This window comes from Macaca fascicularis, chromosome 7 (genome assembly GCF_037993035.2).
Source record: "Macaca fascicularis isolate 582-1 chromosome 7, T2T-MFA8v1.1".
NCBI lineage: Eukaryota > Metazoa > Chordata > Mammalia > Primates > Cercopithecidae > Macaca > Macaca fascicularis.
Genome location: NC_088381.1, coordinates 26,503,589 through 26,515,833, shown reverse-complemented (window position 1 = coordinate 26,515,833; position 12,245 = coordinate 26,503,589). Strand labels below are relative to the sequence as shown.

General features: G+C 37.8%; 1 protein-coding gene across 3 annotated transcripts in view; it reads left to right on the top strand.

Annotated features, from left to right (window-relative positions):
• Positions 1-12,245, top strand: part of ATP8B4 (ATPase phospholipid transporting 8B4 (putative)) — a 258,688-nt gene that overhangs the window by 97,714 nt on the left and 148,729 nt on the right. For all 3 annotated transcript variants that reach the window (XM_073995770.1, XM_015452812.4, XM_065547325.2), the window contains one exon: positions 4,418-4,490. In XM_073995770.1, the coding sequence (XP_073851871.1) occupies positions 4,418-4,490 (73 nt within the window). The remainder of the gene's footprint in view (positions 1-4,417; positions 4,491-12,245) is intronic.

Below are 12,245 nucleotides of genomic sequence, written 5' to 3'. Positions count from 1 at the left end.
AAATTTAAACAGTACAAAAGAGCATAAAATGGAAATGAAGTCTCTCTTCCACCCCAATTTCTCTCTTCATTTTATTTCTCTATTGTCAACCACAGTAGTTTCTTGTGTATGTTTCAAGAAATTTTCTATGCCTATAAACATGTATAATATATTCTACATGCACTTACTTCTTTTTACATTACCTAATAATGTAACTAACAGCATATTTCATATTAGCACATATAGACCTACCTTATTCTTTTCAGTGGCTGCACTATATTCCATTGAGTGAATGAACCGTGATTAAATAAGTGTTTCATGGTACATCTATCTAATTCCTCTTGATGGACATTTTTGTGGCTTCTAATCAATTTCTGTTACAAATAATGCTGCAGTAAATATCCTGGTACATTCATATTTGAGTACCTGTAGGATCAGTTTTCAAAGTGTGTGGTTATTTAAACTTTTGATAGATACTGCAAAATAAGGCAAAGATTGCATGAACCTCAGTGTCCTATTCTATAAAATGGGAGTCAAAACAATACCTATCTCTAGGACTGTTGTGAGGATTAAATGAGATAAGATACATGAATAGTGTTGCCAGATGTAGCAAATTAAAATAAAAGACTCTATTTAAATTTGGATTTCAGGTAAACAATAATAATGTTTTTGTATAAATGTGTCCCAAATATTACATGGAATATATACTAAAAATAATTTGTTGTTTATCTGAAATTCAAATTTAATGAGGTGCTATTTATTTTATTTGGCACCTTATACATGAAGGGATCAGTACCGTCCCTGGAATGCAGTAAGCACTAAATAAATGTTGGATGCTATAATTCTTTTTAGGCATTCAGGCAAATGCTATCATTCAACAAATGTTTTGGAAATGATGATTCTATACTCCTTAGTTTATTTATCATTCATTCACTACATACTTACTGAGTGCCTGCTGTGAACTAGGCATTGTCCTCAGGATGAAGTCCTCAGGATGAAGTCCTCAGGATGAAGTGGTGAACAAAACAAAGTTTATCAGCAAGGGAATACTTTTGAATGTTATAGGGCCGACATATGCTTGAGATTAAAGAAGAAACCAAGCTCAGCGTAAGTGGATTGATTGGTTAATTAGGGGAGGTCAATTATATTGACCTTTATTATCTTCTGTCTCTAGTACCCCAACACTTCTGTAGCTTGTGAGGAAATCCCCTTTTCAGGAATCCATGTTGCTGGTGGGAAATCAGGAGCATTAGAACGTGGAAAGGATGACCTTGATGAACCCATTGAAAATCCCCTCTTGTTTCTTAAGCTTTAGCAATACACTTGCAATATTGCTTCCAAAAGTGTTGCTTAAGGTCAACACTTGATTTTCAGCTTCTGAAAGCAATGGTCTAGTGACATGGAGCATGGTAGGTGCTGCCTCACTCTCAGACTTTCATTTTCTCAAGGAGATTTTCAGCAAAGTCTAGCAGCTCTTACCTTGCTATGCCTCATCAGGAAGAAGCAGGTACAGACCAGTTTATCAAAAATTATTAGTTGCAGTTGCTATCTCTTACCTCCTTTTCTTAGAACTCAGAGTTCTGAGAGTAGTTGTATAGTGGTATATTTTTTAAAAAATTGCTTCAAATAATTCTAGTTGCTGTTCTGTGGCAGTTAAACTCCGTATGTTTTATGGTGCCTTTGGAATTTAAATTTTATGAATTTTTTACTTGGATTTTGGCTTATTTAGCAATTGGCTTGTGAGTTTGCTAAGGTAAAGTCTATCTCATTATCCCATATGTATTTAAAAAAAAAACCTGATTCTAAGATGCATTAACTAGATTATGTCAGAGTTTTATACTCTGAAATAATTATATGATGCTGAAATTTGAGCCACATTTTAAAATCTTACAACTTCTCCTTTCTTTGCAGAATATTCATATACTGCAATTCATCTACAGGAGCTTTTATCTTTTGACAACGGCAAAAGCAAAGTTTGAAGGTGCTGAATCTGTGGAGCCAGTATCACCTTCACAACCCAAAAGGCCATCCTATGTCCCTCTAGAAGAGCTGTGGTGCAAGATTGCTTTAAATACGAACCCTGAGAACAGCTGCATCACACATGTAGAGCCAGGGAGTGTCTGCTTTCATGTTTCAAGTTGGTGACAAAACCCAATCACCATACAGGCTAAAATTTTAGAAGTCTAGAAATATTCTGAAGATGAGTTTTAAAGCAAATAATTTTGTCTGCCCCTCCAGTGCTGCTGGGACATTTTTTATATATTGTTGTCAGTGGTGGTGGTTGTAGGTAGGACAAGAAAAATGGTTGGATTCAAAATATAGATTATTTAAATTCGTTTACAGGTCTTTATCAGTTTATGCTTATTCAGTAAGTTTGGCTACTTCTGTTGCTATGACCCTTAGTGCTCATTAAATGTATCTCTGAGTTCCCAGTTAAGTATAGTTACATATATCAATATTTAATAAGATAGAATAGGGAATAACATAAAAACTCCTCTGATTGTATTGTACATACTGATTGTTCTACAGGGATATATTCAAGTCAGAGGTTAAGCAAGGCATCTCACACAGCCTGTGGCTTACCAATATCTCCAGGCTCTTTTTCTGTAAACTCTAGTTACATTTGTAGAGTGTTACTTTCTCCTCTTTAAAATAATCTATTTTGTACTTCTTTTTCTTACTCTTTGTTCAGTTTCTGATAACTTTGTCAAGTCATAAGACACTTTCCTATCATGATCTTACTTTGTGTGGGCTGTGCTTTCTTCTTGTTAGGGTGCTGTCCACAAATCTGAAAAGTGTGTCCAATTGTCCATTGTACAGGTTGTTGATGAAGTAGTTTGGATTGTGCTAGGCTCAGCGTCAACATCCAGGACTACTGCCTACTGTTTCTTGTATGATCCTTCCTAGAGCTTGTACTATACAAGTTGGAAGAATAAGAGTTTGGAAATAAAATGCAATATCATCTCAACTTCTTCCTGAGGCAGGTGCACTTTCAATAGAGACTTCAAGGCAATTTGGTAGCAGTGCAGTTTCCAAAAATGACACAATAGCCTTCTCCATCCACTCATGCCTATTTTTTCTGAGATACTGTTTGCTGAGAAGTGTCACTAAGGTGCCAGAGGAGGTGTCTCTAGGAGAAATTAACCAGCATGTAATTCATACCTGTAAAGATAAACGAGATTTAGAAGGCTTCCTAGGTTCTTCTATTGTTGTCAAACTAGATAAAGTTCAGAAAAGTGTAGCATTGGAAAAATGATTGAATTCTGGCTAGAGATGAAAATACTGCAATTGAAAAATTTCCAGAACAACATGTACTTGGATCTGTATTAAAGAAAAATTCTTTGAGTGTTTAAGCCAAATGATCCAGCAGAGTTGATAGTGTGAGGCATATTTCACAGTTGAATAAATATTTAAAACTATTTTCCAGGCTATAAAACAAGTAAATTAGGTTAATTTTTTTTTAAAGTACAATGAAATTAACCTGTCCACCTCAACTTGTTGGGCAAACCTGCTCTACTCATCCCAACCTTTTCTCTTAGAAGGGAATCTCTGAGAAAGAAATGTGATGAAAACTTCCAAGTTAGAAAACAAAGCTGGTTTACATTTCAGGGAATTTCAGAAGGAATGATTAGCATCATGGTATACTGACCCAGGTGGTCTGTATCCAGAGGGCCTGTCTGGTTTTGGGCAGCCCTGACTAAGTTGTCACCAGGGGCCAGATTCAATGGACACAAGAGCTGTTCATAATAAACCCCTTTGAACTGGGTGGAGGGTGGGCTTGGGGCTCCATCGTATACATGAGCTGCACAGAAAGCAGTGCAGTAGGTTGACCATGTTGTTCTCTATTCTGAGCTGCCGTCCTGTTAGAATACCACCAAGCCTGTCCTTCAGCCTCAGTGCTGGTTTGTAGGTGGTCCTTCTCATTCAGTCTTCCAAGGCTTCTTTTATCATGCTTTGTTGTTCTTGTCCTTTCCAGACTTTAACATATTTTTCCTGTTGCATTTTAGCTATTGCTCTACCTTGCCACTGTCTCCTTCACTTTCTTGCCTCCAGTTAAATAGACTTCTGAGGCAATGGCAATGATGTTTCTGTATTAATAAAGAGTTTGAAAAGAATGTCAATGACTAAAATTTATTGAGATTTCATAGCTGCTGCATAAAACTGGCACCATGCGGGTGGTGGAAAGTGTGCTCAGCCAAGAGTTTAGCATGTTGAGTTTAGCCCAGGAGTACCAATAACTCACTGGGTATCTTTGGGCAACCACTTAACCTCTCTGGGCCTTTGTTCTCATGTTAATATAAGGCCATTTTGAATCTAACATACTAGGAAAGTCTCGTCTGCTTCCTCTGTTATATGATGTTACATTGTGAATACATTCCCTTGGTTGTACTTCTGAGTCTTCATTCTTGAAAAAAATTAATTTTGTTTTTGTTTTTAGACTACAGAATGAAAAATGGATGAATGTCAAAGTGGGAGACATCATTAAATTAGAAAATAACCAATTTGTTGCTGTGAGTATTCAATATTGTTTAAAGAATTTATCACAGATTAAAGTAGCCTATATACGGAAGTATTTACATTTGCAAATTTAGTAAATCCTTGCTAATCCAGAATAATTATCTTCAGTATGTATTAGTAAAAAGTCACAATTATAAAATATTTTAAAAGACATTGATTTATTAGTTTCAATAACATGGTAACTCACATAAGGTTGAGTGAGTATCACCTTGTGTATTTCCCTAGGGATCTTTTAAATTAATAGGAACAAAAGATTTTAAATTAGAAAACCAATATTTGATGTAAATAAGAGTTTTTAAAATGCTCCTGAGTACTTTAAAAAGTCTGTTCTCACATATTTTGTGATTAGTACTGTTAATATCCTGATTAGTATTGTTAATTTACAGTATATTTGAAAAAAACATAAGCTAGTGAAAGAGAAAAGATATGTTTCTTCCTTAAAAATTAGAAAATGTGTATTGATTGTGTTGAATTAATAACATGTTAATTAATGAGATTTTACTTTATCAAATATACTATAATTTATATACTCAAGTGGCCTATGTTATAATTTCCTTAATAAAATTCAAGGGATTAGTCTAATCACTAAAATATATGCAACTAACTATAGTTCAAATTAAATTTAAGGTAATAAAAATTATTGAGATCAGAGATTAAAAATTCAAGTTATTGTTTATGTCAAATATATATTAGATTACATATGAAATTTTTTGTGTTGAGTGCTATTTTGTGTATCAACTTGAAACATTTTACCACAGGGAAAAAAATATGGCCCCAAGAGTTATTTACAAGACAACTCAGTTAAGACTCCTAAACATTCACTTTCTGAAGCAGTCTTCTTTCATTAATGCACCATCTGTGTATACTGAATTCTCCAGAACAGCCCACACTAAGGAGACTACTCAGTAGACTGGTCATTCACAAAAGAGTTCACACTTTAAGTAGAGAAGTGCTTATTTCTCTGGTAACCGCAGTGCTTTGGAAAATAGTTGGGAACCAAAAATAAACAAAAAGGTGTCGACAGCCAAAACAGAGGTCTCAAAGTCCACTCTGGGTTAAGCTCCTCATAAGTAGAACAGTTTGCCAGGTTCTCACTTGCAATCTATTTACTTTTATTTAAGCCGCAATTTAAATTTGCTTGTCCATCTTGTTTTTCAGCTCATTAAAGATTAGAAATAATACCCTGGAAGGTGGTGTCTGTTAGAACATACTGTGTGTGTGGAATCAAGGTAGATCCAGTGTAAGGGCACTAGATGGGGAACTGGGTGAGAACTGAGGCTTTGCTCTATTCCTTCAGTGACAGCAAAGACTTTATCTTCTTTGTCTTTGGTTTGTCCATGTGTCAAATAAGAAGCTAGAGCACTACAGGATCTCAAAACTCCCTTCCATGCTGTGATTCTCTGGGCAAGCTGACACCAGACTATATGATTCTTGCAGGCAAAGCGCATATTGATTTGCCTGTTTTCCAACACTTGGTACCATGTCCATCATCAGGGGCATTTGGTAAATGTTGGCTAAATAAATATTGATCTTTGTAAGAAAGAAGACAGGAAAAAAAAAAAAAAAAGAAAAGTGCATATAAATTTACAAAAATTCAGATGTTCTGGGTCAGTGGGATACCAGTAAACAGTATCTGCTCTAATTAAAGATTGCGTATATTCAGGATTCTTTGTCTAAGAAGAAAGGGCTCCAGGCAACTCATTCGAGTTCTACTCTCAGTTAAAATGATTACAATGAAAGAGTTTTGGTGCTTCTAAGTGGATAACCTTAACTTATAAAAAAGGGACATGTGGAATTCTAAGATGTGTGCATTCAAATGTTTTTGGCAATGACTTTAGCTAGATAGTGTCATAATAGAGAGGAATTAGCATAAACCTATATATGCCACACACTTAACTATCATATTATTTGGAACTGAATATTTCAGGGGCAGTGCTCGGTATGTTTTTTACTTCAGGTATTCAGTGAAAACAATGAGTCCTAGGAGCCCCATGAATGTGCTCTAACAAGGGGGAACATCAGACTGGACTCAGTCTGCTCATTTCTCACATTTTTAGGAGTGGGTCCAGAAAAGAAGCAGTCAAATCTATGTCTCAAAGCTTTTAACTCTGTGGTGCCTCGTGGCCAGCATATCTACGCTCCAATCGGCACTCTAGCCTTTATATTTGAATTTGTATTTTCCTTGGACTTTGTTTTTAATTTAGTTATATTTTCTATATTATGGTATGTATGCTTACTTGCTATTGCAAAAGCATCAATGAAATGAAATACAGAAGGCAAGCACAAGTGCAATTGAAGAGCAGAATATTGAATTTTAATTAATTTAGATTTAAATAGCTACATGTGATTTGTGGCTACTGTATTAGATACACAGATGTAGCCTTTTATGGTGGTTCCCATGATGGGGTGAGAATGCTTATTTTCCACTCTTCCTCCTGTTTTCATTTGGAGGGACGGCACCAAAATAACACTTTAAGTGTCTTTCATCCACTTGCTCTCTCCTCTCTCCTAGGAGTGACTTCTTGGATTGGTGAGTTTGGGAGCTGGGAGTGGTACGCATGACCTAGGTGATGCTTCCTTAATTCTTATTCTTTTTGAGCTGCACCTGTGTGCAGAGAGTCCGTTCTGCTCTGCTCTTCCATGCCATCAATGTTATAGAAACAAATCCCTGTGGTGGGGGTAGTGGGAGGGCCAGGGACACTTAGAGCTTCCAGCATCTGTGGCTTGATACGTTTGTCTAATAGGGGTGAAGCCCATTTGGGCCACAGACCTAAAGCCTGGTCTTTATCAATAATAACAGCTTTATCAAAAAAAGATGATATTTTTATCTCCATTGTTCTCTGTTTGACTCCTACAAATGTAGTTCTGTTGGCCTAATCTTTGAATAATCGAGGATGGGAGTCCTTCAAAACCACCTCACAGCACCTCTTGATTAGATAATTTTGTTCAAAGTTTTCCCATGACTACCTACTCAGCACCTACAAAACCATTTTCAAGGGCAAGAAAATTTTTTTTAGGTGAACCACTGGAATCACTTAGGAGTACTAATATATCTCCCTGCACTCTGGTATGAGCTGGCAGGGGCTTCAGAGAGCTTGTATTTGGGGGGCAAAACTTATGGGACCCTGAAAGAGACCCACTTAGGAGTTATACTGAGGTGGATTTTGGGGGAAACCAGGTCATGAAGGTCATGAAAACAATACTAGCATTTATTGACCATGCGTCACATGCCAGACAATATTAACAAGCACTTTCTGTGATTAACTCATTTAATCCTCACATTAGTTCAGTAAGGGCAGGTTATATATTATCCTTATTGCTCTCACTTTACAGATGAGAAAACAGAGGCGCAGTGCCATCAAATAGCTTGCTAGTGGGACATTCAGGAGTTAAGTCTATGTAATCTAGCTCAAGTGCCCCCACTTCTAACCACTACCATTTGCTGTTCCTGACTGCATTGGAAAAGTCATCCTCATTGACTTGAGTCTGGGCTACCAGCGTTAGGGGCTCTGGGCTTGGATGCTGGAAGCCAAGTGATCAGAAAATATGTTGTGCCCAATGCAGATGCATAACTTCTGGCTGTTCAAACTTACAATTTGCAACCTGATTTATGTCAGTTCATCAGTAAACTTTTAAGCAAGGAAAAAGAACTCACCAGAGATTGCCAATTAGCTGGCATATTCAGAAGTTACTTACCTTTTTTTTTTTTTTTTTTTTTTTACTGTAGCGAACCCCCTTGTTTTGCATTTGTATATACATTTTAAAATTCAAGAATACTTTTGGGCTGAATTGCCAGAATTCCTAGTTTTTTGGGGCGACCAGGAAAAATGCAGAGTATAATTCAGGTACCACAAGGAGTTTGACTGGCATTAGAAGAACCAAATACATTTTATTAGAAAAACATACTGCAGAATTCCTGATACTACTGGAACTCAGACCATGGGAGCCAGGTGTACCTTTCTCCTTCACTTGACAGCAGTGCTCTTGTGTTGTTTCACTTTTCTTAGCTGGTGGTAGAAATAAAATCCTTACTGGGCATGAGTATATTTGAACATTACCAGAATTGAGTTGTTTAGCTTGTTTGAAAAGTCCTTCCTTTCCCTCCACAAAAAGGCATTCATAGAATTGTTTTAAACCCAAGGCATTCTTCTGATACAGGAATGGACAGTTTTACCCTTTGGAAATGATAGGGCTAGAAAGATTAATTTGACCTAAACTCCAGGTGTGACTGGAGTGGGCTTTTGCTCTTTCTTGACTCATCAGGGAATTTCATCTATTCTTTTTCAACACCTTTCTTGGACGCACTTCCAGAGAGGCGCTTTTTTTTTTTTTTTTTTTGTGGTCTCATTGCCCTCATTGTTCTTTTAAATTTTACAGCTTCAAGTCAGTTACTTGTTGTTCCAACCTATTTGCTGTAAATAAACCATCTCTATCTTTCCATCTGTTTCTGTGTGTGTGTCTCTCTCTCTGATCTATATCTAATTGTCATATTTATATGACAGTAGAAAGTGGGGGTAAAATATTCAGGCAAGGATTTTTTTTTGACCAGAGGAACAGCCTGCCTGTTAATAAATTTTATGAAGTCCATTATTATTCTCACACTTCCTTCTCTTCTTTATCACCATCTTTTTCTTATTCTTCTCAAATCACTGTAATTAGAAAAACAATGATATATCTAGTACATATTAGTAACCAATATGCGTTTATTGGACCTGAAATTTAAATTTTAAATAAAAATGTTACCTATCACCATACAAACTTCATTTTTAGAATCTCATTCTCATTTTTTGACTCAATACATGAGCTATTTTTTTATTTTTATTTTTGGATTATAATAAAAGATAATGTTGTAGATGATAGAGAAGATAAATAACTCTATGTGTGAGAATGGCCTAAAAAATAAAAGGAGATCCAAAAGTGTTCAACTTAATTCTACAAATTTATCTTTCCATCAGGTCATGGAACCACAATCCAAATATTCTTCCACCATTGTGGTTTTGATTTTTGAACGCCAACAAAGCAAAACAAAGCATAAAACAAAGTGAAATACTTTCTGTTTTTCATAGTTTTGTGTTCCAGTGATTTAGTAGCCCACCAGAGGAAAAGAGCATACATTTTGGGATCAGAAGTTCCGAATTCTAGTTCCAGCTCTGCAATTTAAGCTATGCGTGTCCATGAGGATTGCGTTAAGTCTCTTGGGCCCTTGGGTTCCTCAATGACTTTGGAAGGGCCATGGGCTTTACATGAGTTAATTTATTTCTTCTGGTGGGTGTGGTAGAGTCTATTCCTCCCTCACTCCTGGGCCAGATATGACCTCCCCGGTTCCTCATCCATACAATGGAAAGAATACTACTCACAGGGTTAAGAGAGTAAAATGACACAATTATGAGAGAGGGTTTTATAAATCCTTAAATAATTGTATAGCTTTAAGGTGTTATCGTTGCTTTACATTTTACTTTATTCTTTAACTGAACAAACATTAATTATGACTAATAAACCTATGAGGACAATGCCTTTGGCGCTGAGGACCCAAATATGTTCAGTGCATTCTTTTCAGGTTCCCTCTAATGGCAATATTTGTTTTCTGTTGCCCATGGAAGCTGGGGAAGGGGCGTTGTATTGGAAAACACTGGTTCCTTCATGGAGGACATAGCACAGCCTCTCCTGGCAGAGCAAGGAGAAAAGGCACTAATAATTCACAAAAGAAAGTAAATATGGGGCATATAATAGGTGGTTCTGAATAGAATTAATGATATCCTGGCCCACCTGTGAGTTTGGATATTCATGCTTTTCCTTTCCACTTCTTTACTCCTGTTAGTCATTCTGCCTTGGGGACCTCCTTTCACTGCATCTAGAATGTTCCATGATGCCCTTCCTCAACTAGCAATCCAATGTTACACTCTCATTTGCACTCCCCTCATAGCACTTTGTTAATAAGGCTCTTAGAACCCTTATATTCTGCCTTTATTAAACTATACAAATCCTTGAAGCAAAGAGGTTTTGAATCATTTTGGTATCCCTTGCAGTATATGCCTCATACTGCCCAGATTCAAATCCTGGCTCCTCCACTTACTGTGTGACCTTGAGGAAGTTACAGAACCCCTCTGGGCCTTACTTTGCTCATCTGTAAAGTGGAGATAACAATAGGACCTGCGCTATAGGATTTCTGTGAACGTTAAATAAAATAGCACTTGTGAAGCTCTTAGGACGGTGCTGGACACATAGTAAACCCTCACTAAATATCAGCTACATTATTTGGAATCATAAACACCTACATCTGGAACACAAGTTTCTGGATCAACTAGGAATTGGGTCCCTGTAGGATTTACTGGAGGAGTCAGTTTGAGGAGGCCTGCTGTGAGACTCAGAGTCCTGGGGAAGGTGGGCCCCGAAATCCACGTGTTGCTCCACTCCTGGCACAGCACCTCTGGAAAGGGGTGACAAGGGATGAGCAGGGCTTTTTCTGCAGCTCTCCTGCCCTTTCCTTTTCACAATTATGACTGAGTGCACTAGAAAATAGGCCTGCCTGCATGACGATGAGCACATTGACCGCTTATCCTCCTGGCCCCCCTGGGCCTTCCCTTCACACTCCCTCCTCAACCACAATGAATTAATGCCTTGAAGGATGAGGTTAACAAAAGGGAACAGCAGGCCTCAGCAGAGGGACAGGGAGAAGGGAGGATAGATGAAGGGAGTGCAGCATGGCGATCACGGAGTAGGAAAGCCGGAGGAAGGTTCACAGAACATCAAAGAGAAAGGTGGTAACTGGGGAGATGGGCGGAGGTGGGGAAGGTAGGCGTCTCGGTCCCAGAGAGTACAGTGAGCAGGAACAGTTAGCCTGGAACCTGTGGGGGTCAGCCTGTGGGAAGCTGGGTCACTCACTGCTCAGGAGAGAATCTGACCGCCAGATGGCAGTGGCGCCTCAGTCACATGTTCCTAGCCAGCTGTGTGCAGGGACTCCTCCCCTTGTTTACCATGGTGTGAGTGTCAATGCAGCCCTGCCCAGTCTTCAACAGTAACACTGGATTCGAGTTTCAAAGAAAAGCAGCCCTGGGTACAAATAGGCATCTTTCTCTATACTTCATAACTGTATTCAGTCACAGATTCTTAGGATTAGAGAAGTTTGGATTTTGTTTCAAATGAGCCTTTTAAGCTCAGGGGAGGAGAGGTGCAGGCCCACAGACTGACTATTGAGCTCTTTTCCTGTTTAGTGCCTTGTGCCTGCTCTTATGCATTGAAATTTAAATGTGGGAAGTAAGATCAAGGTGAATTTTCAGAAAACTTTTTTTTCCCTTTAAAATCAGGATGGGTAGTTTTTGGTCCAAGAGCGACATCACTTTCTTTATGTGGCTTTGCTCTGTTCACAGTGTGACAAGTCAGAAAATTTCTGCCTCAACAAGCTTCTGTGGCTCTTTGATTCAGAGTTGTGTAAGAGCCTTGGTAATGCAAACCCACTTATTCCTTTAGGGGCTGTCACAGGGCATTTTTCCCCAGCTCTGTTTTATTCCAATCCCAATTTGGACAAAACCACACACACACACACACACACACGCACACACACGCACACACACCCTATTTTTGAGTTGCAAATTTAAAAGCTTGAGACTCAAGAAAGTAAATTGATTCTAAATTTAACCCCCAAGACTCAAGAACAAACCAATTCTAATGTTTTAAAAAACAAAGGTAAGAAAATTTCACAGATTTGGAATGCCAATCATAGATTCAGACATAGCTAGAAAATTGTTAGG